A 26,260-nucleotide genomic window follows, 5' to 3' on the forward strand; every position below is an offset into this window, starting at 1 on the left:
CATGCCCCCTCTCGAGGAACCCACTTTTCCTGCCTACCCCATCCACTGGAAACCACTTGGGGTTTTAGTTGTTGTTTTGGTCACTGTGTTTTTAAGATTTTTAAGAGAGGTTGGTCTAGACTTTTTTTTTTTAATAAAATTAGGTATTCTTCCTTCAAATTTTTTTTTTTTTTTTTTTTTTTTTTTGAGGATTTTATTTCTTGGAGAGAGAGCACAAGCAGGGGGAGCGGCAGAGGAGGTGGGAGAGAAGCAGGCTCCCACAGAGCAGGGAGCCTGATGCAGGGCTCCATCCCAGTACTCTGGGATCATGACCTGAACTGAAGGCAGACACTTAACTGACTGAGCCATCCAAGCACCCCAACAAAAATATCCTTAATAAAAGAGGGGCTTGGAAAACAAATGAAGGTAACATAAGCAGATGTTTAATATGTTAAACATAATTGCTCCTAGATCTAAATGACTGATTTGGTTTCCTATGGGTACATCTTTTAATTGCTGTAATTAAAAACAGTTTCCCTCCTCAGTTCTTTGGACTAAAGTTCTCTTTTCTTTTTTTCTAGTGCTCATAGCTATGATTTAATACAGTGAAAGGATACAGATTAAAATCAATAAAAAGAAAAGTTGTAGGGTGAAGTCTAGGAGAAGCTAGATGTGACTTTTCAGTGAGGTCACATAGACAGCACTAAATTCTCCCAGCAGCAATTTATAATTGCACATCTGAAGTAAGCCAGGGAAGCTCATCTGAGCCTTGCTGTCCGTGGTTTCCATTGAGGGTTAGTCATATAGGCATGATGTATCTATGTGATTGGCCTGAGCTACCTGGTCTCAAGCACCTCTGAAGATCAAATTGATGGAGCTTCCCAGGGTTACAGTCTTAGCCGGGCAGTAGGTAATGTTTAACGATTTTTTAATTTCATGAATGGGAAGTCTTGATAACTTTCTCTTTTCAGCAAATCATTTTTTTTCCCCCAACTTTCATGACTTCTGGGTTTTCAGTGTTTATTTATTCCACATCTGAAGAATTCATACCTAGTTTGAAGAGTTCTGGCTTATTGGGGCACCTGGGTGGCTCAGTTGGTTAAATGGCTGCCTTTGCCTCAGGTCATGATCCCAGTGTCCTGGGATTGAGCCCCACATCAGGCTCCCTGCTCACTGGGGAGCCTGCTTCTGCCTCTGCCTCTGCATTGCATTGATGGTTCAGTAGTAGAATTCTTACCTGCCTCAACCTCTGCGTGCTCTGCCTACTTGTACTCTGTCTCTCTGTCAAATAAATAAATAAATAAAATCTTTAAAAAAAAAAACGAATGCTGGCTTATTATTTCCCTTGGCATTGCTGTCCCCACTCCTTTGCTATAAACACATGGTTATAAGATGGTTGCTCCACAGGCAGAACAATATCCGCATTCTAGGTGTAACAGTTTCTTTCTTTCCTTAAGTTTACCTTTTTTTTTCCCTTGCTTTTAGATGCACAGCTTCAACACAGATCCAGATGTGTTTATCTTCTTAGTAAGTACACGAGCTGGTGGCCTGGGCATTAATTTGACTGCAGCAGATACAGTTATCATTTATGATAGTGATTGGGTAAGTTGGAAATATAGCAATATGCTGTTATATTTCCATTCAGAATTTTTTATCTTTCATTGTATGCTTTGCAGTTTTCTTTATCTGTTTGTAAAAGGTATTCCATCTTAAGACAAAAATCATTATCAAGTGCCCTGTTTGTAAAGTCTTGAATATGTATTATCATTGAAACTATTCTAGAAATCTAAAATGAGTTAAGACACTTTGACAGATTCTGATTGGATCATGCATTTTACTTCAATAGGAGTTTAGATAACTTTAAAGTTAAACTATTAAATATTATTTTTCTTTTCACTTTAAGAATCCCCAGTCTGATCTTCAGGCCCAGGATAGATGTCATAGAATTGGTCAGACAAAGCCAGTTGTTGTATATCGTCTTGTCACAGCAAATACTATCGATCAGAAAATTGTGGAAAGAGCAGCTGCTAAAAGGAAACTGGAAAAGTTGATCATCCACAAAAGTAAATTATACTTAATATTTTTTAACATTCTTTTTTATTATGTTCAGTTAACTACTATGTAGTACATCATTAGTTTTTATGTAGTGTTCAGTGACTCATTAGTTGTGTATAACACCCAGTGCTCATCACAGCATGTGTCCTCCTTAATACCCATCACCATGTCACACCCCATCCCCCCCACCTGCCTTCCCTGTGAAATGTCAGTTTGTTTCCCGGGGTTCTTAAGTCATTCATGGTTCACCTGCCTCTGATTGCTCCCCTTTCAGAGTTCTCGTCCTCCATGGTATTTATGTTCCACATATGAGTGAAACCATATAATTGTCTTTCTCTGCTTGACTTACTTGGCATAATCCCCTCCAGTTCCATCTATGTTGATTCAAAAGTTGGGTATTCATCCTTTTTTTTTTTTTTAATTTTAAAGATTTTATTTATTTATAAATAAATAAATGAGGGGCACCTGGGTGGCTCAGTGGGTTAAAGCCACTGAGCTTAGGGCAGACAGAGATCATAAGTAGGCAGAGAGAGAGGAGGAAGCAGACAGAGATCATAAGTAGGCAGAGAGAGAGGAGGAAGCAGGCTCCCCGCCGAGCAGAGACCCCGATGCGGGGCTCAATCCCAGGGTCCTGGGATCCCAGGTCGTCAGGACCCTGAGACCTGCCAGGGCCGAAGGCAGAGGCTTTGACCCACTGAGCCCCCCAGGTGCCCCTAGAAAAGTTCTTTTTTCCTCCAGTGTAAATTCTAACTACAATCTAAATGTTCCAAAAAGTCAAATTAAAGATTTCTAAAACCTAAACCATATCTCCCTCAAAATCAGATACACTAGAGAAAGTATTTTCAAGTAGAGAGCAGGTAGGAAAAGTAGCATAAAACAATTGAATAGTGATTTTCAACATTATCATTTTCCCATTTCTCTAGGCTTCATAACTTAGAGATTTTTTCAACTTTTTTTTTTAACATAGCCCTGAAGCTAATTTATCTGAATAGAATTTTATATTGAATGAATAGAAGTAGAACTTCTCCAAAGAATCTTAGGGAATAAAATATAAAATACCAATGCCTCACTTACTTTACTTCCCCTACCTCTCAGAATCTTTTCCAGTTTAAGAAAACACTGTATCTGTACCTGGGTCATCAGTTAAGCACCCCACTCTTGATTTCAGCTCAGGTCATGATCTCAGAGTCGTAAGACTGAGCCACACACTGGGTTCTGTGCTGCATGCAGAGCCTGTTCTCTCTCCCTTTTCCTCTGCCCCACAACCCTCTCTCCCTCTCTTAAAAAACAAAAACACAGTATTTGAAAAATACTAGGTTTGAAATGATGAAATGGACATTCTACAGAACCAAATATTTTTTGAAATACTGAGTTCAACCGAGTAAACATTTTTTTTTAATAGCACTACTTCAACATATCTTTAATACTCTAATATATTACTGTAATACTCTAATACTTAATATACTGGACTAGTAAGAAGCAGCTTGACGTTTTCTTGAAGACTTTCGACATGCAATCTCTTTTCAGGAATAAGCATTAACATTAAGCCAAATTCCCATGACAGAATTGAGGATATGGCACTTTGAAAGTGTTGTCCTGGATGGTTTTCTTTGCCCCTCTGCTCATCTAAACACCAGTGTTTTTCTTCATGCATGTTTATAGTCACGCCAACCTAGTTTAGGTCTTTATACCAACAAATTCCCCACCATCTATTTTTTTTTTTTTAAGATTTTATTTATTTGAAAGACAGAGATCACAAGTAGGCAGAGAGGCAGAGAGATGAAGGGAAGCAGGCTCCCTGCTGAGCAGAGAGCCCAATGTGGGGCTTGATCCCAGGACCCTGGGATCATGACCTGAGCTGAAGGCAGAGGCTTTAACCCACTGAGCCACCCAGGTGCCCCTCATGTATCCATTCTTAAGTTGGTTGACATGTAAATTGTTTTCCAGATTTTTGTTTTTATGAAAAAGCTGCTCTTGTACAACTGTTTGTGGACATATGCCTTTATTTTTTCGTGGTCTTTGGGTGGGTGTATGTTTACCTATAGGAAACTACTAAACTTTGCCCTAAGTGGACATACCATTTTACACTTCTGCCATGAAAGTATGAGAGTTATGGTTGCTTTTTATCCTTATCAACACTTGGTTTTGCCTTTTCTTTTTAACATGAGACATTCTGATTGGTGTGTAATGTAGTATATTTTGGCTTTAAAAGTGATTTTCAGTGTTTCTAATTTCCTGAACCTTTTTTCTAGATCATTTCAAAGGTGGTCAGTCTGGATTAAATCAATCTAAGAACTTCTTAGACCCTAAGGAATTAATGGAATTATTAAAATCTAGAGATTATGAAAGGTATGATTTTGCTTAAAAATAACATTTTTTACAAAAATGTAATTCACAGTTTTGATTTATCGTATGGACTTGAATATTTTGTTTTCTTACAGGGAAGTAAAAGGATCAAGAGAGAAGGTCATTAGTGATAAAGATCTGGAGTTATTGCTAGATCGAAGTGATCTCATTGGCAAGTATCATGCTTTTACTTTCTTTAAGGAAAAGTGAAACAGACATTTTAAAAGAGAGAGTAGTGGGCGCCTGAGTGGCTCAGTGGGTTAAGCCGCTGCCTTCTGCTCAGGTCATGATCTCAGGGTCCTGGGATGGAGTCCCGCATCGGGCTCTCTGCTCAGCAGGGAGCCTGCTTCCTCCTCTCTCACTCTGCCTGCCTCTCTGCCTACTTGTGATCTCTCTCTGTCAAATAAATAAAAAAAATAACAATAATAAAAATAAAAATAAAAAAATAAAAGAGAGAGTAGTAATATTTAATGTACCCCTTTATGTAATTCATTCAGCCACTAGTCCACAGCATTTAACCAATCTTTTCTCATTGTAATTCTCTTTTGACAGAATCTTAAAATCATGAGATTTTATCCATCTTTTACTCAGGCATCTTTTACCAAGAAGAACCTCTCTTTAAATATAGTCACTATGTCATTACATTATTACATTTAAGAATATTGGCAGTAGGGACGCCTGGGTGGCTCACTTGGTTAAGCAGCTGCCTTCGGCTCAGGTCATGATCCCAGCGTCCTGGGATCGAGTCCCGCATCGGGCTCCTTGCTCCGTGGGGAGCCTGCTTCTCCCTCTGACTCTGCCTTCCACTCTGTCTGCCTGTGCTCGCTCTCTCTCTGACAAATAAATAAATAAAATCTTTTTAAAAAAAAAAAAAAAGAAGAAGAATATTGGCAGTAAAACTTTTATCAAAAGTTTTACTCTTGATATCCTTTACCTAGGCCATATTGAGATTTCTCCAGTGGTCTTTACAGTTGGAATCAGGATCCAAATTTCATTGTTGACTTTGTCTCTTTTCTTCTATAACACCTTCCTCACTTTTGTTTTTCCAAGTCATTGACAGAAACTAGATTATTTGCTCTGTGCAATGACCTGCATTCTGAAATTGGCTGTTTTTTTTTTTTTTTTAAACCCCTTTTGTGTTGTCCTTTGATTTTTTTTCCTCAATCTACTTATTTTCTGAAAAGTGTAAATAGCTATATATGTAGCTGTACAAGCTTAATTAGATCTAGGTTCCATTTCTTAGGAATACTTTGTTCATTCCCTCTTTGAGAAAAGCACTTGTTAGCATTTAATGAGGCTCCTTCCATGTGGCTTCAAGCTACCAGGACACAGCGCCTTCCCTCCCCAGCCCCCGATGCCAACACACCATTAATATTCTCAGCTGTTGGGACGCCTGGGTGGCTCAGTTGGTTGGGCGGCTGCCTTCGGCTCGGGTCATGATCCCAGCGTCCTGGGATCGAGTCCCACATCGGGCTCCTTGCTTGGCAGGGAGCCTGCTTCTCCCTCTGCCTCTGCCTGCCACTCTGTCTGCCTGTGCTTGCTCTCGCTTCTCTATGACAAATAAATAAAATAAAAAATCTTTAAAAAAAAAAAAATATTCTCAGCTGTTCTGCTAAGGAATTTGGCCTTCTATGATGTCAAGCTGCTTTAGGAACTTTCCCTGTCCCAGAACTCTGTAGCTTGATCGAATTTCATCATCAAATGATAGGATCAGCTCTAATCTTGTTCTTTGGCAGCATTTACCAGTGTTTGCTCACTGACAGGGTCCAATTTATCAAGGTTGCAGATGTGCAGAAGCTCTGATTCCTCTTTAAGCAGTATTGTGCCATACCAACTTTTCCAAAGTAACCTGGGTGATAGTTGTTGAAGTTGATGACCCTGGCTTCCTGTGTGCTTCTGGTGCTTGCCAATGTGGCCGTGGTTCACATGGTCCTGAGATTTCTGTGTCTTTCTTAGTCTGGATGGTACATCAGCAGCCAAAACAGCTGTCGTCAGAGTTAAAAATCCTTCCAGGGAGTACATATATCTGAGTTTCTTATTTTTAGTGAGCTAGGATTGGTCAGCTGATTCAGGCTGATATTAAAAAGTTTTCTGCCCTTCTATTCGACCTGTTGGTTTTAGTATCCATTGATGATGATTGTTTAGAACCATTATTTCCTGAAAGATTGCAAAAATTGTGATATTTCCTCTTTTGTTATTCCTTCATTAGTTAGAATTAGTTTATTAAGAGCTTTTACCTATCAATTATTTGGTTATTCTATAGGGGATACAGTCCATACAGGTGAGGCAGGATAAGTTGCTTCCTTTATTTATCAGTCTTTAGAATAATGAATTGATGTCTATCATGGTAACCATAAATAATCTTGAAAACAAATGCAATAAATATTTAAAACATTATTTCCTGATCATATTATTAACATACTACCAGTATCTATGCTCTTGATTGTATTATATTTGTATAGTGGAAATAGTGTATAATGCTGTACTCTGCACATCTTTTCCCAACCCTAGTTCAACACCGTTATGTTGGTAGCTTGGTATTGATGATGATAGGGATATTTAATACCATGGAGAAAGGAAAAAAATACAAATCAGGGCCTTTTGATGGGACAGGGCATCAGGGGAGCCAGTTAAACATTTATGAGCACATCACTGGGTTTAATTTCTTGATGTCTTTAACTTTGTTTCAGATTGCTCTTTTTAAAATTGTGCTCTTTGTCTTCTTATCATTGAGTTGAAAGAAGTCTTTATATATTCAAGATATAAGTCCTTTATCTGATACATGTTCTACAGATACTTCCTCCCAGTCTGTAGCTTAGCTTGCATGTTCGTTGTTCTTCTTCTTTTTTTAAAACTAAATTCTGTGCCTAGTATGGGGCTTGAACTCCTGACCCTGAGATCAAGAGTCACATGCTGTACCTTCCGGGCCAGCCAGGTACTCCTTGTCTCGCATTTTTCTTAAGTAGTGTCTCTTGAAGGTCAAAAATGTTTAAGTTTTATAAAGTCCAGTTTATCTTTTTTTGTTACCGCTCATGATTTTGATGTCATCTCTAAGTAATCTTTGCCTAGCAAGGGTCATGGTGTTTTCTTCAAAGAGTTATGGTTTTAGTTGTTGTATTTGAAATAATTTTTCTGTAGAGTATGAGGTTAAGGTCTAAATTTTTTGTGCATGTTGTTACTCAGTTGTCCCAGCACCATTTGTTGAAAAGATTATTCTTTCCCTAATGAATTGCCTTAGCAATGTTACTGAAAGTCAGTTGATCATGAATGTAACAGTTTATTTCTGTACTTCCAACTCTGGCCCCTTGATCTGTTTGTCAATCCTATGCCACTACCACACTGTCTTGATTATTATAGCTTATTATAGCTTTGTGGTCAGTTGTGAGTGAATCAAATTTTGTTCTTTTTCAAAATAAGTTTTAGCTATTCTGGATTTTTTTTTTTTTTTTTTAAGATTTGATTTCTTTATTTGACAGAGAGATCACAAGTAGGCAGAGAGCCCAATGACCCTGGGATCCCATGAGCCCAGGACCCTGGGATCATGACCCGAGCAGAAGGCAGAGGTTTTAACCCACTGAGCCACCCAGGCGCCCCGCTATTCTGGACTTTTTTGTTTTTTGTTTTAAGATTTTACTGATTTATTTGACGGAGTGAGAGCACAAACAAAGGGAGGAGCAGGGAGCCTGATGGGGGGCTCAATCCCAGGATTCTGGGATCATGACCTGAACTGAAGGCAGACGTCCAATTGACTGAGCCACCCAGGAGCCCATATTCCGGGATGTTTGCGTGTTTATAGTTTTCAAATAGTTCAGGAAAATGAGAAAGATCAAAGCCCTATGGCCACATTTTAAATACATTATTAAATAAAAATCAGTTATATGGGGTGCCCAGCTGTCTCAGTCTGTGGTACAGTATGCATCTCTTGATCTTGATCTTGATCTATAGGTGATCTTGACCCACATTAGGTGTAGAGATCACTAAAAAATAAAAATCTTACATGGAGTGGGTGGTTGGGTTATGGACTTCGGGGAGGGTATGTGATGTGGTGAGTGCTGTAAAATGTATAAGCCTGATGATTCACAGACCTGTACCCCGGGGGCAAATAATATATTATATGTTAATAAAAGTAATTAATTAAAAAATGGGGGGAAATCTTAAAATAAAAAAAATCAGTTGTATAGAAGGAATGTAAAGATGGTATAATATTTGAAACTTTGCATTATCTGAATAAAGGAGAACTAGATACTGAAAACCCACTTGAGATAACATCATAATCACCTCATATTTCTTAAACTAGACAGGGAGAGGAATGTTGTTTATCTGGTAAAATGCATCTATCCAGTAAGTAACTAAAATCAAGAGCATTCAAAGATAACCGCTCTCACTCCCACTGTACAGTGTACAACATTGCACAATTTACAAGGAAGTCCTAACACTATAAAATAATAAAAGGTTTAGGGGAGTAGTATTTAATTTTACCCTTAAAAGTACTTTAAGTAGTTAATTAAGTACTTTAAAAGTAAATTAAGTAGTACTTAATTCTTACAGGGGATATAATCATCTCCATAGAATGTAAGGGAATTGAGAAGTGTTTAGATAGCATTCAGCAAGGTTGCTATTAATTAATAGTATGTGTGAGGCACCTGGGTGGCTCAGTTGGTTAAGCGACTGCCTTCAGGTCATGATCCTGGAGTCCCAGGATCAAGTCCCACATCAGGCTCCCTGATTAGCGGGGAGTCTGCTTCTCCCTCTGACCCTCCCCACTCTCATTCTCTCTTTCAAATAAATTTTAAAAACTCATGAAAAAAAATTAATAGTATGTGTATCAGCAGTAATTATTTTGAAAATAAGAAGCTTCCAGTAACTACAAAACTGTAACATGCCTAGGATTAAGTGTAACAACTTCTTTAAGGCCATTATGGACAAAATTATGAAACATAGGACTGAACAAATGTACATATTTAACTATATTCATGGATGTGAATGAAGAATATAGTGAAATATGTATGTGTTAAAATATAAGTTGCTATTCCCCAACTTAACTTACATTTCTTACATGACTTCCTAATTAAAGCTCCAGTATGACTCTTTAAAGAACTGTGACAGGCAGTATTAAAAATTTATGTGGAAGAGAAAAGGGCCAACAGCCAAGACAATTTTTAAGAACCACAAAGTATTCCATATCATGTATTAAGACATAATTTAAAGGTCACAATAACCAAGACTAGAATTAGGATATAATAAGATAAATGAACCAGTGGTTTGGCAGATTGAGAAAGCCAACCAAACTTGTGTGGAAAATCAGTGAATGACAGAAATGGCAATTTAAATTAGAGAGGGGAAATTTCTGTTATTCAAATACATGATGCGGGGACATTTCTAACCAACAGCTGGGAGACTTCATATCATACTCAGTGACACATTCTAGATAGGTTAATCTAATTGGAGAAAACCTCAATATTAAGAGCAAAACTTTTTTTTGTTAATTAACATATAATGTATTATTTGTTTCAGGGGTACAGGTCTGTGAATCATTAGTCTTATACAATTCACAGCACTTAACATAGCACATACCCTCTCCAGTGTCCATAACCCAGCCACCCTATCCTTCCCCCACACCCTAGCAACTATTCTTGTTGAATATTTATACTTAATTGAAATAATTCCTTAAGGGAGGTTTTTTCTTATGTTTTTTCTCCCTCCCTGGTCCCATCTTGTTTCATTTTTTTCCCTCCCTCCTCACCACCACACCCATCCTGCCTCTCAAATTCCTCATATCAGAGAGATCATATAATTGTCTTTCTCTGATGAATTTATTTCGAACAGAGGAATATATTTGTATGATTTTTAGAACAGGGAAATAATTCTTAAGGTACAAAATTAAATGAATAGATTGATAGATTTTATTACGTTAAAGACTTGTATAAATACAGATGATACCATAAGCAGAGATGAGTGACAAACCACAGAAATATGTGCAACACATAACAGACAGGAAGTGTTTATTACATATAGATAACTAAGTCAGCAAGAAAAATGGACAACTTGAGCAGGCAGCTACCAGGAAAGAAGTGGCAGTTAACATTCAAAGATGCTACAACATCCAAAGAAATTGGAGTAACGGCATTCAAAATCAGTAGAGATTCCATAAACAAAAACATAAAAGACCACATATTAGCAGTGAGGGGTGTGTATGAAGATAAATTTTCATGGTATCTTGCGTTCCAGCTTTTAAACTAATCACGATTGGGCTTTTTTTCTTTCTTTCTTTTTTTTTTTTTAATATATATGACAGATCACAAGCAGACAGAGGCAGGCAGAAGGGGGAGGGGAAGCAGGCTCCCTGCTGAGCAGAGAGCCCAATGTGGGACTTGATCCCAGGACCTTGAGATCATGACCTGAGCCAAAGACAGAGGCTTAACTCTCTTAGCTACCCAGGTGCCTCTGTTTTGTTTTGTTTTTTAAAACATCTCCGAATGTAATTGTAAATTGGTGCTCTAAACTTGTGTATCTTAAATTCAGAAGTGATTTTGATTAGCAAACTGATGTTTATCTGTTCCCTAGAGGCCAGTTCTCATTGTAATAAGAGGAGTATGCTTTACTTTCTCACTTTTGCTATGTTGACTATTGATTAAGGAATAGGGTTTTTAAACTTTGGCCAGATGACTCTTCTCATAACAATATGTTGGACGTCTCTTTTAAGATTCATTTTTAGGTTTGTAACTTTTAATAAAAATAAATCCTTGTTTATATATTTTTCTCTTAGATCAAATGAATGCCTCAGGACCGATTAAAGAGAAGATGGGGATTTTCAAGATTCTAGAAAATTCTGAGGATTCCAGTCCTGAATGTTTGTTTTAAAGTGGAGCTAAAGACTATCTTTTAAAGTTCTTGTTTACATCTAGTGATTTACCTACATTGGTTTTAAAATTCAGATTATCCACTTTACCCTGTTGATTGTATCAGTTTACATAATGACTCTTGTACCATTGCATAATCAGTAGGTGGTAATTCTCTGAGCCTTATTAAGAACAAAAGAGTATTCATAGTAACTTTAGATTTTCCGTTAATTTTTCAGGCTCAGTAATATTTTTGGGTACAGGCTGATGTGTACTTAACCACTGCCAGATTTATACAGTCTTCCTGTGGAAGTTTAATGTCTTTTTCCCCGCTTTTAGCAGTACAGTTCATGGGTTTGGGGTACTTCAGTTATGGAGTAGGCTTCAATGGGGGAAAGATTGGGATTATACTTTCTGTTGTTTAAATAAGAAATTGTTTGATTTTAGGGTCTATTTCTATAAAATAGTTTACCAAATAAATGTTTGTTATAAGATGATCTCATCAAATTATTTTTTTCAGAAAAATAATGGCTCAGGTGAAATAATAACAAACATCTTGACTGGCGTTGTGATTCAATATTATGTTGACTTGATTTTATTCATTAGTACTCTACACATATATAAAGATTTCAAATGGACATTGGTTCTTGCAGTGCAGGCTTTTGAAAAAACTGTAGGGTCTTGATAAAAGAAGTGGTAGTATGTCACGCAAAAAAAACAAAGAATAGAACAAGGAAGAAGAGACCTTGAAAATGTATAGTAGGAGGAGTAAATATTACCCGAGAGAGGAAAAATTCATGGTATATGATAGATGAACATAAAGACCAAAATAGGAACAATTTAGGCCCTGTATGTATATCAGACTATGAAGAAGAGAGTTCCTGAATGTTCCCTGAGCCATTTCTGTGTAGGTGGTTTGTCTCTTGGGAAAATGTTATATTCAATGTAGATATTATCCTTGCCAGAGGGTAATTGAGCTGGGACTCAGAAGAAAACCGTTTCGAGAGAATATTCAGTCTGATGAAAAGACTACAGAGAGGTGTATTTTTCAAGTGGGAATGTTTACCAGCCAATCATGCTGACCAAACATCCCCAAACTTGGTTGCTTAGTAGTCCTCCTAAGTTTCCCTACTCTGTTCTATTTTGTTCTCCAATGACTATTTCGTGGGTTCCACCTCTGTCTTCAAATCTGTAGTAACTTCTCTCTCACCTTGCTACCTGTTGGCACTGAGGAAATAGAATCAGAAGAGAACTTGAAAGTTGCCAGACAGCATCTATAACCACCACCACCCCCGCATCTGTGCCCATGTATCCTTCTGTCCTGCTACTGTGGATATATTGTCCTAGCTAGAACCAACAGAAGTGTCTCATTTCTTTCTCGTAAGGAAAACTCCTTGGAAAGTTGTAGGTATGCAATTTTTTGGTGGTGGTTCTCTTCCTTTTTTTTTTCTGAACCTCTTCTAGTCATCCCTGTCTTTCCATTGGAACATTTCTTAACTGTCACCTCAGTTTGCTTGATCTTTTTTTTTTTTTTTTTTAAGTTTATATGTCAGAGAGAGAGCACAGGCAGAGTGGCAGACAGGCAGAGGGAGAAGCAGGCTCCCTGCTGAGAAAGGAGCCCAATGTGGGACTCAGTCCCAGGATACTGGGATCATGGCCTGAGCTGAAGGCAGCTGCTTAACGGACTGAGCCACCCAGCATTTCAGTTTGCTTGATCTTTAAGCAACGTTTCCTACAGTTGTATAACCTCCACTAAGCAATTTCTGTATTTTGCTAGTTTCTAGCAAACATATCACCTGGTTTTCCTTCCTACTTCTCTGGTCCTTTCTTAATCCCCTTAGCTATTTGTTTCTTATGTCTTTGAGCCCTAGACTTTAGAATGTCCCAAGCAAAGCTTGGGGTTCCCTTGGTGGTCCTACTTCATTGCTTTAAATAGATGATTCAGATTTATATCTCTAGCCAGAATCTTTGTCCTGAACTTCCTTCCAGCTGACTACTTGACATTCTTTTTTTTTTTTTTTAAGATTTTATTTATTTATTTGACAGAGAGAAATCACAAGTAGTTGGAGAAGCAGTCAGAGAGAGAGAGAGAGGAGAAAGCAGGCTCCCTGCTGAGCAGAGAGCCCCATGAGGGACTCGATCCCAGGACCCTGAGATCATGACCTGAGCCGAAGGCAGCGGCTTAACCCACTGAGCCACCCAGGCGCCCACTACTTGACATTCTTACTTGGTTGCCTGACTCAAACAGTTCCAAACCTGAGTTTATGAACTCATGTGCCAGCCTGTTGAGACTGACCTGAGCAGGAGCCAGGATTCAGATGCTTAACTGACTGTGCCAACAAGGTGCCCTGGAACTTTAACATTTCTATGCAAACATGTTTGATGGTGTCTTTCACTAATGTCTTGGCAATTACATATGATTTTTTAGTCTTAGCGGTTTGAAGTAATACTTTATGAGAAGACTAAAAAGCAATAATGCTTATATTCACAACATTAGTTGTTTCTATTTTAAGGTCCATACTCAATTATTTTGGTTTTGAGCTTCTTTTTAAATTAATGGCAGGTAAGTTTTTGTGATCCTATTTGTTGTATTAGCCAGTACATTTCCACAAATAACATAGTGTACTTATTTACTTAACCATCAATTATGGTTACCAAATTAAGCCCAAGGAATCATACTTAAGAATAAAAATCTTCTAAATCTCCTTTGCTACTTTGGAATCACTTATTGTCATGACTTGATTTACTACCATTACTGTTACGTTCAGAGAACATGTAACTTGTCAAAATCTAGTGAAGTTTTGGGCACCTGAGTGACTCAGTCGGTTAAGTGTCCCCAACTCTTTGTTTTGGCTCAGGTCTTGATCCTGAGGTCCTGGGATCAAGCCCCATGTTGGCTGCCCGCTCAGCAGGGAGTCTGCTTCTCCCACTTCCTCTCCCCCAACCACCAACCTCATATTCTCTCTCTCTAAAATAAATGAATAAAATCTTTAGCTCCAATTCATGAGCTATGTCTGCAGAGTCCATTATGAGAAACAAAAGCATAGATTTTTCCTAATCTCTCACAAATCTGTGCGCTAACCATATCAATCAGCAGATTGATCCCCAAGTCACACCTCTGAATCTTTGTTTATTCCTGAGTCTTGTTACTTAATATCCATCACTGGCTTCATTGAATATCACCATTTGAAGAGAAGTCTCTAAGAGGTGTGTGGGGAAATTATGTGAGCTGCTCCTCTTCTCTAAGTATTGAAGAAATTTATAAAGTATGCCTGCCTCTCTTCATACTCCGTACTCTGACCACTTACCCACCTAAGGTGGTCAGATTCAGGTTTCATTCCTTTTCTAGCTTTAATAAGCTCTTGAATGAAATATAAAAATAGCATAGTTGTTAGAAAAACATGACAGATTTCTTTACTTCTTATGGGTGTATAACTTCAGGAGAGTATAGAATCAAGTGCTTAGTTGTACGCGTGCATCCACCGTAACTGCCTATGTTACAGCTAGCATCTCTGTAGGCTCTCTGTTCCTCCTAATTAAACCCTACCCCAAGGTAACCACTTTTGTAATCTTTATCACCATGAACTAATTAATTAATTCTACACTGCAAAAATCTTTGCCAGGCATGTGAATAATGAAGTTTGGGACATTTTAAATTAATAAAAAGCACTTCTTCCAGTATAGATGAAATAAATGGTAAGAAAACCTCTGGTGAGAAGAGGTCTGTTACATTTATCTTGCCTTCCTCTTATTCTGTGTACCATTTTTACTGGGTTTTAAATAAGGATTGTGTGCTTTGCTGCCCCCAACACTTAAGTTTATTTCTCTGGTTACTTGCAAGATATGAGATGAGTCCTATTTTAATATTTTATCAAAATGAGATCTGAGACTGACTACTTTGTGCTGTAGAACAAGGTGCAGACTCATCTGGGAGCATTGGGTGCAGGGGGTTTGACTTTACCCTATTTCTCTTAATCCCAAGGTTGTATCTGTCCTTGTTTCTCCACCTTTCATTGAATCCTTTTTGTACAAGTACTAGGGTGTAAAAGCAAGTGATACTAGAATTTCAAACAGCTTGGCACAATACTGGTTTAATCCTTCCTTGGGAGAGAATGGGAAGTTACAAGATTTGAGTGGACTCTGTTAGAGGCATCAGTGCTAAAGGTAATCAAAAATTCATAATTCATCGATTCATTATTATTAGAACTTGATATTTGGTCTTGTTCTCACTCAGATATTTGCATGGTTGACTCCCTGGCATTCAGGTCCTCAGCTCACAGTTCACTTTAGAATGAATGTCTCTCACCTGTCCCTTCTCCCTTCCTAATCTATCGGCCTCTCATAACTCCAACGTGGTGGGGTGTACTGTGATCTGTCTTGTTCACTGTATAAGAGTGAGTTGGAAACATGAAGCAGGAATACAGTTACCAAGAAGAACCGGGGAAACTGCACTGGGTTAAATAGTATGGACTCATAACTAGAATTAAAGAAAGATGAAGGACCTCCATTGGATTAGTTTATCAGGTGCTAAAAAGAAAAGACAAGGAAACTACACCTGGCTGTGTTGTAGATAAAATAACATCAAAGAAAATCTAAAGGCTAGAGAGCTCATTCACAAAGGGACAGAGATCAGGTAGATGGCACATGTCTTACTTTAGCAAAAGGAAGACCGTAAAGTTGTCAGTGTGTTGCAGGGAAAAAACTCCAACCTAAAACTTATATCCATCATTGGCTATCCCTTGGAGATTCATACATAACATTCAGGTGCTTGAGTAGGCAGTCAAAACTCCTATAGATAAAGAATAGAGGAGGGGCACATGGGTGGTTTGGTCGAGCATCGATCTGACTCTTCCTCTCAGCTCAGGGTCCTGAGTTGAAGCCCGATGCTGGGCACGGGGCCTACTGTATTTATTTTTTAAAAGACTTTATTTTTTTGATAGGTCACAAGTAGGAAGAGAGGCATGCGGCAGGGGTGGGGTGGGGTGGTGGGAAGCAGGCTCCCTGCTGAGCAGAGAGCCCCATGCAGGGCTCAGTCCCAGGACCCTGAGATCATGACCTGAGCCAAAGGCAGAGGCTTAACCTTATACTGAGGCACCCAGGCACCCAATGGAGCCTACTTTAAAATGAATAGAGTGATATAATTTTAAGTGTTGGGCATTGGACAGATGTTATTAGCAGATAACCTTGTAACAATTTTAAAATTCACCATTTTGGATTACAAAAATTTCTCAGCCTTTAAAAAAAATTACTGTAGATCATTCCCTATAATCCCATTTCAGGATAATTACAAAGTGTGAACTAAGTAGCACAATTGCTTGGAAATTTTATAACTCCTAAGTCTTTGGATCAAAGAAGACACCCAAGACAGTATTTCACAATAATTTTAAAGTACGAGAAGTGGATGTACTCACTGTGTCGAATAGAGCTAACATTCACTGCAGAACTTGAGAGCATTTATGACAAACGTGAAGATGAATAATGAACTTAAAATGTTATAAATCAAAAAGGAAAACAGTTAAATTTTTGCATAAAATGTTTTAGGGGTATGAAAGTCAGAATTTTTTTTTTTTAAAGATTTTTAAAATTTACTTGACAGATCGCAAGTAGACAGGCAGGCAGAGAGAGAGAGGGAGAGAAGCAGGCTCCCTGCTGAGCAGAGACCCAATGCGGGGCTTGATCCCAGTACTCTGAGACAATGACCTGAGCTGAAGGCAGAGGCTTAACCCTGAAAATCAGAATTTTTTTTTAAGATTTTATTTATTTATTTATTTGACACAGGGAGTGGGATCACAAGTAGGCAGAGAGGCAGGTGGAGAGAGTGGGAAGCAGGCTCCCTGCTGAGCAGATAGCCTGATGCTGGCCTTGATCCCAGGACCCTGAGACCTTGACCTGAGCCGAAGGCAGAGGCTTAATTAACCCTCTGAGCAACCCAGGTGCCCCCAGAATTTTTGATAGAAAAATGTAATAACTGCTCTTAGGGTTATTTTCCTTCTCGGGATGTCCAGTGAATTCTGTGAACTCTGCAGAAAGTTCCCCTGACTAGTTTAAAATCCTGGTGGAAAAGTACACACTCCTGGGAGGTTCAGGGGTCATGTAAACCAACTCATTTTCTGAGAAGGACGCTCTGGTTTTGGCCAGAGGAGAAACCTCGTGTTCTCTGAACCTCTGAACTTGCCCTGCTGGGGTGCTGGGATGGGTCAGATCTGATAACACTAGCCTGGGAGGCAGGTGTTTCTGTCACTTAAAACCTTGGTCCACAGAGGTCACATGTTATGCTTGCCTGTCCTTTCCAAAGTGGGTGTAACTTACATTCTCTTCAGAGAATGTGAGACTCCTAATTTCTTTTACGACTTTTTTTCTTTCTTTACTTATTTTTTTTTTTAATTATTTGACAGGGAGAGAATACAAGCAGGGAGAGGGAGAGGGAGAAGCAGGCTTCCTGCTGAATAAGGAGTCTAATGAAGGACTCAGTCCCATGATGCTGAGACCATGACCTGAGCAGAAACCAAGAGCTGGTTACTTAACCAACTGAGCCACCCAGGAGCCCCACCAAGCCACACTGTTTTTTAAAGAAAGATTTTATTTATGAGGGAGAGCATGATCCAGGGAAAGGCTAGAGGGAGAAACAGACTTCCCTTGAGCAGGGAGCCTGATGGGGCTGGATCCCGGGACCCCAGGATCACAACCTGAACTGAAGGCAGACTCTTAACCAACTGAGCCACCCAGGTACCCCTAAACCACATTTTTAAAAAAGATTTTATTTTTTATTAAGAACCAGGACTCTAGAGAAATGGCTGGTTGGAGAGCCAAGCAGGAGAAGTAGGAGATAAGACTGAAATATACTACTCCATTAGAAAATAAGAAATTGCTCAAAGATTGGTGGGGTTATGTGAAGAGTAAAGAATCCCATCATTAGACAATTTAAAAAAATCAATGATACAATAGATTGTGACCTATGAAAGTAATTGTCTGATTTCATAATGATATATAAATACCAGTGAAAACTTGATGAATAGTAACAAGGTTTCAAAGAGTCTGCCTTCGAAATATTTCTTAATTACAAATGGTGTTAAAGAGCTCCTGGGTGGCTCAGTCAGTTAAGTGTCTGCCTGGGATCGAGTCCCACATCAGGCTCCATCTCATCAGGGAGACTGCTTCTCCCTCTGCCTGCCGCTCCCCCTGCTTGTGCTTAGGCTCTCTCTCTCAAATAAATAAAACCTTTTTTTAAAAATTACAAATGTTATTAAAATAATTTTATGGTGGGGATGCCTGGGTGGCTCAGTTGGTTAAGTGTCTGCCTTCAGCTTGGGTCATATCCCAGGGTCCTGGCATAGAGCCCTGTCTGAGGCTCCTTGTGCACTCTCAAATATAACATCTTTTTAAAAAATATAAAGAAGGGACGCCTGGGTGACTCAGTTGGTTGGACGACTGCCTTCGGCTCAGGTCATGATCCTGGAGTCCTGGGATCAAGTCCCTCATCGGGCTCCCAGCTCCAGCTCCGCGGGGAGTCTGCTTCTCTCTCTGACCTTCTCCTTGCTCATGCTCTCTCTCACTGTCTCTCTCTCAAATAAATAAATAAAATCTTTAAAAAATATATAAAGAAAATAATTTTGTGGTAGAAGACTCTGGCAGGCACTCTTAAGTAATCAAAGTGATTACCCCCCCCCAAAAAAAGTGAACACCCATAATGGGGCAGATTGGAATTGTCATCCAATAGGATGCAATGAGAAGAAAAAGCATTCTGTGATATTCCTTTCAAAGATGCATAACCTCAGGGAGCCTGGCTGGCCCAGTTGGTGGAACATTTGACTCTTGATCTCAGGGTTGTAAATTCAAACCCCAAGTTGGGGATAGAGATTACTTAATATCTTTGAGGGGTGGGGGGCAGATACATAACCTGAATCTAATCATGAGGAAATACCAGACAGACCCACATCAAGAGACATTTTACAAATAGCCAACATACATCTTTAAGAGTGGCAGGGTCATGGAAGTCAAGGAAAGGCTGAGGAACTATTTCAGACTGAAACAGATTAAGAAGAAAACTTCTTGCAACATGTGCTTATGCTTTTAAACTGGATTCTGAACTGAATATCATGGGGACTTTTGGTGAAACATTAATAGAAATGAGGATTGTGGGGTCCTAAAGCATCAACTTTAGTTTCCTGATTTTGAAAGTTGTATTAGGGTTATATAGGAGAATTGCGTTGTTTTTAACCCAAAATATGGTTTTGGAACTTCAGGTCCACAGTTTACTCTCAAATGTACAAAATAAGGAAAACTACAAACTTTGGACTTTTCTATACACTTAGAATTATTAAAAGTAAAATATGTAAATATATGTGTGTGTGTGTGTGTGTGTGTGTGTGTGTGTGTGTGTGAAGCCAGCAATGGGCTCATATCTAAACTACAAACCCTTTGCAAAAGAAGTGATATTGTCAGCTTTGTGCAGTGGCAGTATCGTAGCCAATGAGGTTTATCCGAGGCATGATTATTGCTAAGAAGTGATATTGTCAATGAACATCTGAAAAAGCACTCTGCATCATGAGTTGTTATGGAAATGTGAATTACAACTGCAATGGGATAGAGGAGTCAAGATGGCGGAGAAGTAGCAGGCTGAGACTACTTCAGCTAGCAGGAGATCAGCTAGATAGCTTATCTAAAGATTGCAAACACCTGCAAATCCATCGGCAGATTGAAGAGAAGAAGAACAGCAATTCTGGAAACAGAAAAACAACCACTTTCTGAAAGGTAGGACTGGCGGAGAAGTGAATCCAAAGCTACGGGAAGATAGACCCCGGGGGTGGGGGAGGGGCCGGCTCCTGGCAAGCGGCAGAGCAACGGCGCACAAAATCGGGATTTTTAAAAGTCTGTTCCGCTGAGGGACATCGCTCCAGAGGCTAAACCGGGGCGAAGCCCACGCAGGGTCAGCGTGGCCTCAGGTCCCGCAGGGTCACAGAAGGATCGGGGGTGTCTGAGTGTCACAGAGCTTGCGGGTATTGGAATGGGAAAGCCGGCTACAGAGACAGAGCTGACAGTAAGCTCACAGCTCGGGTTACCTTGAACCGGTCGCAGGCTCGGTGAGCTCGAAGCGCGGCCGGAGGTCAGGCAGACGGGAGTAACTGGGCGCTGTTCTCTGAGGGCGCACTGAGGAGTGGGGCCCTGGGCTCTCGGCTCCTCCGGGCCGGAGACCAGGAGGCAGCCATTTGTATTCCCGTCCTTTGGAACTCTACGGAAAACGTTCAGGGAACAAAAGCATCTGAAAGCAAACCCGAGCGGATTACTCAGTACGGCCCCTGGTAAGGGCGGTGCAATTCCGCCTGGGGCAAAGACACTTGAGAATCACTGCAACAGGCCCCTCCCCCAGAAGATCAACAAAAAATCCAGCCAAGACCAAGTTCACCTACCAAGGAGTGCGGTTTCAATACCAAGGAGAGCAGCAGAATTCCAGAGGAGGAGAAAGCAAAGCACGGAACTCATGGCTTTCTCCCTGTGATTTTTTTAGTCTTGCAATTAATTTAATTTTTTTCTTTTCATTTTTTTTCTCTTCTTCTGCTAATTTTTGTTAACTTTTACCCTTTTCTTTTTTAACGTTTTTTAACTAGTTTATCTAATATATATTTTTTCTTTTTTATATTTTTCTTTATTCATTTTCTTTTTTAAAATTCTTTTCTTTTTTTTTTCCTTTTTTTTTTCTTTCTTTCTTTTTGAACCTCTTTTTATCCCCTTTCTCCCCCCTCATGATTTGGGATCTCTTCTGATTTGGTTAAAGCATATTTTCCTGGGGTTGTTGCCACCCTTTTAGTATTTTACTTGCTCCTTCATATACTCTTATCTGGACAAAATGACAAGGCGGAAAAATTCATCACAAAAAAAAGAACAAGAGTCAGTACCGAAGGCTAGGGACCTAATCAATACAGACATTGGTAATATGTCAGATCTAGAGTTCAGAATTACAATTCTCAAGGTTCTAGCCGGGCTCGAAAAAGGCATGGAAGATATTAGAGAAACCCTCTCAGGAGATATAAAAGCCCTTTCTGGAGAAATAAAAGAACTAAAATCTAACCAAGTTGAAATAAAAAAAGCTATTAATGAGGTGCAATAAAAAATGGAGGCTCTCACTGCTAGGATAAATGAGGCAGAAGAAAGAATTAGTGATATAGAAGACCAAATGACAGAGAATAAAGAAGCTGAGCAAAAGAGGAACAAACAGCTACTGGACCATGAGGGGAGAATTCGAGAGATAAGTGAAACCATAAGAAGAAACAACATTACAATGATTGGGATTCCAGAAGAAGAAGAAAGAGAGAGGGGAGCAGAAGGTATACTGGAGAGAAATATTGGGGAGAATTTCCCCAATATGGCAAAGGGAATGAGCATCAAAATTCAGGAGGTTCAGAGAACGCCCCTCAAAATCAATAAGAATAGGCCCACACCCCGTCACCTAATAGTAAAATTTACAAGTCTTAGTGACAAAGAGAAAATCCTAAAAGCAGACCAGGAAAAGAAGTCTGTAACATACAATGGTAAAAATATTAGATTGGCAGCTGACTTATCCACTGAGACCTGGCAGGCCAGAAAGAGCTGGCATGATATTTTCAGAGCACTAAACGAGAAAAACATGCAGCCAAGAATACTATATCCAGTTAGGCTAGTATTGAAAGTAGAAGGAGAGATAAAAAGCTTCCAGGACAAACAAAAACTGAAAGAATTTGCAAATACCAAACCAGCTCTATAGGAAATATTGAAAGGGGTCCTCTAAGCAAAGAGAGAGCCTACAAGTGGTAGATCAGTAAGGAACAGAGACAATATACAGTAACAGTCACCTTACAAGCAGTACAATGGCACTAAATTCATATCTCTCAATAGTTACCCTGAATGTTAATGGGCTAAATGCCCCAATCAAAAGACACAGGGTATCAGAATGGATAAAAAAACAAAACCCATCTATATGTTGCCTTCAAGAAACTCATATTAAGCCCGAAGACACCTCCAGATTTAAAGTGAGGGGGTGGAAAAGAATTTACCATGCTAATGGACATCAGAAGAAAGCAGGAGTGGCAATCCTTATATCAGATCAATTAGATTTTAAGCCAAAGACTATAATAGATGATGAAGGACACTATATCATACTCAAAGGGTCTGTCCAACAAGAAGATCTAGCAATTTTAAATATCTATGCCCCCAACGTGGGAGTAGCCAACTATATAAACCAATTAATAACAAAATCAAAGAAACACATCAACAATAATACAATAATAGTAGGGGACTTTAACACTCCCCTCACTGAAATGGACAGATCATCCAAGCGAAAGATCAGCAAGGAAATAAAGGCCTTAAATGACACACTGGACTAGATGGACATCGCAGATATATTCAGAACATTTCATCCCAAAGCAACAATACACATTCTTCTCTAGTGCACATGGAACATTCTCCAGAATAGATCACATCCTCGGTCCTAAATCAGGACTCAACTAGTATCAAAAGATTGGGATCATTCCCTGCATATTTTCAGACCACAATGCTCTGAAGCTAGAACTCAACCACAAGAGGAAGTTTGGAAAGAACCCAAATACATGGAGACTAACGAGCATCCTTCTAAAGAATGAATGGGTCAACCGGGAAATTAAAGAAGAATTGAAAAAAATTATGGAAACAAATGATAATGAAAATACAACGGTTCAAAATCTGTGGGGCAAAACAAAGACAGTCCTGAGAGGAAAATATATAGCAGTACAAGCCTTTCTCAAGAAACAAGAAAGGTCTCAGGTACACAACCTAACCCTACACCTAAAAGAGCTGGAGAAAGAGCAAGAAAGAAACCCTAAGCCCAGCAGAAGAAGAGAAATCATAAAGATCAGAGCAGAAATCAATGAAATAGAAACAAAACAAAACAAAAAAAACAATAGAGCAAATCAACGAAACTAGGAGCTGGTTCTTTGAAAGAATTAATAAAATTGATAAACCCCTGGCCAGACTTATCAAAAAGAAAAGAGAAAGGACCCAAATAAATAAAATCATGAATGAAAGAGGAGAGATCACAACTAACACCAAAGAAATACAAACTATTATAAGAACATACTATGAGCACTCTACGCCAACAAATTTGACAATCTGGAAGAAATGGATGCATTCCTAGGAACGTATAAACTACCACAACTGAACCAGGAAGAAATAGAAAGCCTGAACAGACCCATAACCAGTAAGGAGATTGAAACAGTCATTAAAAATCTCCAAACAATCAAAAGCCCAGGGCCAGATGGCTTCTCGGGAGAATTCTACCAAACATTTAAAGAAGAAGTAATTCCTATTCTCCTGAAACTGTTCCAAAAAATAGCAATGGAAGGAAAACTTCCAAACTCATTTTATGAGGCCAGCATCACCTTGATCCCAAAACCAGACAAGGATCCCATCAAAAAAGAGAGCTATAGACCAATATCCTTGATGAACACAGATGCGAAAATTCCCACCAAAATACTAGCCAATAGGATCCAACAGTACATTAAAAGGATTATTCACCACGACCAAGTGGGATTTATTCCAGGGCTGCAAGTTTGGTTCAACATCCGCAAATCAGTCAATGTGATAAAACACATCAATAAAAGAAAGAACAAGAACCATATGATACTCTCAATAGATGCTGAAAAAGCATTTGACAAAGTACAGCATCCCTTCCTGATTAAAACTCTTCAAAGTGTAGGGATAGAGGGCACATACCTCAATATCATCAAAGCCATCTATGAAAAACCCACCGCAAATATCATTCTCCATGGAGAAAAACTGAAAGCTTTTCTGCTAAGGTCAGGAACACGGCAGGGATGTCCATTATCACCACTGCTATTCAACATAGTACTAGAAGTCCTAGCCTCAGCAATCAGACAACAAAAGGAAATTAAAGGCATCCTAATCGGCAAAGAAGAAGTCAAATTATCACTCTTCACAGATGATATGATACTATATGTGGAAAACCCAAAAGACTCCACTCCAAAACTGCTAGAACTTGTACAGGAATTCAGTAAAGTGTCAGGATATAAAATCAGTGCACAGAAATCAGTTGCATTTCTCTACACCAACAACAAGACAGAAGAAAGAGAAATTAAGGAGTCAATCCCATTTACAATTGCACCCCAAACCATAAGATACCTAGGAATAAACCTAACCAAAGAGGCACAGAATCTATACTCAGAAAACTATAAAGTACTCATGAAAGAAATTGAGGAAGACACAAAGAAATGGAAAAATGTTCCATGCTCCTGGATTGGAAGAATAAATATTGTGAAAATGTCTATGCTACCTAAAGCAATCTACACATTTAATGCAATTCCTATCAAAGTACCATCCATCTTTTTCAAGGAAATGGAACAAATAATTCTAAAATTTATATGGAACCAGAAAAGACCTCGAATAGCCAAAGGGATATTGGAAAAGAAAGCCAAAGTTGGTGGCATCACAATTCCGGACTTCAAGCTCTATTACAAAGCTGTCATCATCAAGACAGCGTGGTACTGGCACAAAAACAGACACATAGCTCAATGGAACAGAATAGAGAGCCCAGAAATAGACCCTCAACGCTATGGTCAACTAATCTTCGACAAAGCAGGAAAGAATGTCCAATGGAAAAAAGACAGCCTCTTCAATAAATGGTGTTGGGAAAATTGGACAGCCACATGCAGGAAAATGAAATTGGACCATTTCCTTACACCACACACGAAAATAGACTCAAAATGGATGAAGGACCTCAATGTGCGAAAGGAATCCATCAAAATCCTTGAGGAGAACACAGACAGCAACCTCTTCGACCTCAGCCGCAGCAACATCTTCCTAGGCACATTGCCAAAGGCAAGGGAAGCAAGGGCAAAAATGAACTATTGGGATTTCATCAAGATCAAAAGCTTTTGCACAGCAAAGGAAACAGTTAACAAAATCAAAAGACAACTGACAGAATGGGAGAAGATATTTGCAAACGACATATCAGATAAAGGACTAGTGTCCAAAATCTATAAATAACTTAGCAAACTCAACACCCAAAGAACAAATAATCCAATCAAGAAATGGGCAGAGGACATGAACAGACATTTCTGCAAAGAAGACATCCAGTTGGCCAACAGACACATGAAAAAGTGCTCCATATCACTCGGCATCAGGGAAATACAAATCAAAACCACAGTGAGATATCACCTCACACCAGTCAGAATGGCTAAAATTAACAAGTCAGGAAATGACAGATGCTGGAGAGGATGCGGAGAAAGGGGAACCCTGCTACACTGTTGGTAGGAATGCAAGCTGGTGCAACCACTCTGGAAAACAGCATGGAGGTTCCTCAAAATGTTGAAAATAGAACTGCCCTATGACCCAGCAATTGCACTACTGGGTATTTACCCTAAAGATACAAACGTAGTGATCCAAAGGGGCACGTGCACCCGAATGTTTATAGCAGCAATGTCCACAATAGCCAAACTATGGAAAGAACCTAGATGTCCATCAACAGATGAATGGATCAAGAAGATGCGGTATATATACACAATGGAATACTATGCAGCCATCAAAATAAATGAATTCTTGCCATTTGTGACAACATGGATGGAAATAGAGCGTATCATGCTTAGTGAAATAACTAAAGCAGAGAAAGACAACTATCATATGATCTCCCTGATATGAGGAAGTGGTGATGCAACATGGGGGCTTAAGTGGGTAGGAGAAGAATCAATGAAACAAGATGGGATTGGGATGGAGACAAACCGTAAGTGACTCTTAATCTCACAAAACAAACTGAGGGTTGCTGGGGGGAGGGGGGTTGGAAGAAGGGGGGTGGGGTTATGGACATTGGGGAGGGTATGTGCTTTGGTGAGTGCTGTGAAGTGTGTAAACCTGGCGATTCACAGACCTGTACCCCTGGGGATAAAAATATATGTTTATAAAAAATAAAAAATTAAAAAAAAACCTGCAATGGGGTATTACATATCTGTCAGATGCTTAAAATGAAGAACTGAATATACTTAGTATTTTTTTAAAAAGATTTTATTTATTTATTTGACAGA

General features: G+C 39.1%; 1 protein-coding gene and 1 pseudogene across 1 annotated transcript in view; both read left to right on the forward strand.

Moving 5' to 3' along the window:
* HELLS (helicase, lymphoid specific) overlaps window positions 1-11,716 on the forward strand; it is a 38,831-nt gene extending 27,115 nt beyond the window's left edge. The window contains exons 18-22 of the mRNA XM_032313909.1: window positions 1,465-1,581; window positions 1,883-2,042; window positions 4,287-4,383; window positions 4,476-4,552; window positions 11,147-11,716. Of these exons, the coding sequence (XP_032169800.1) occupies window positions 1,465-1,581; window positions 1,883-2,042; window positions 4,287-4,383; window positions 4,476-4,552; window positions 11,147-11,241 (546 nt within the window). The 3' untranslated portion in view covers window positions 11,242-11,716. The remainder of the gene's footprint in view (window positions 1-1,464; window positions 1,582-1,882; window positions 2,043-4,286; window positions 4,384-4,475; window positions 4,553-11,146) is intronic.
* Window positions 11,717-19,659: 7,943 nt separating this feature from the next.
* On the forward strand, window positions 19,660-19,791 carry LOC116573837 (annotated as a pseudogene).
* The last annotated feature ends 6,469 nt before the right edge of the window (window positions 19,792-26,260 follow it).

Source organism: Mustela erminea, chromosome 14, assembly GCF_009829155.1.
Source record: "Mustela erminea isolate mMusErm1 chromosome 14, mMusErm1.Pri, whole genome shotgun sequence".
Taxonomy (NCBI): domain Eukaryota; kingdom Metazoa; phylum Chordata; class Mammalia; order Carnivora; family Mustelidae; genus Mustela; species Mustela erminea.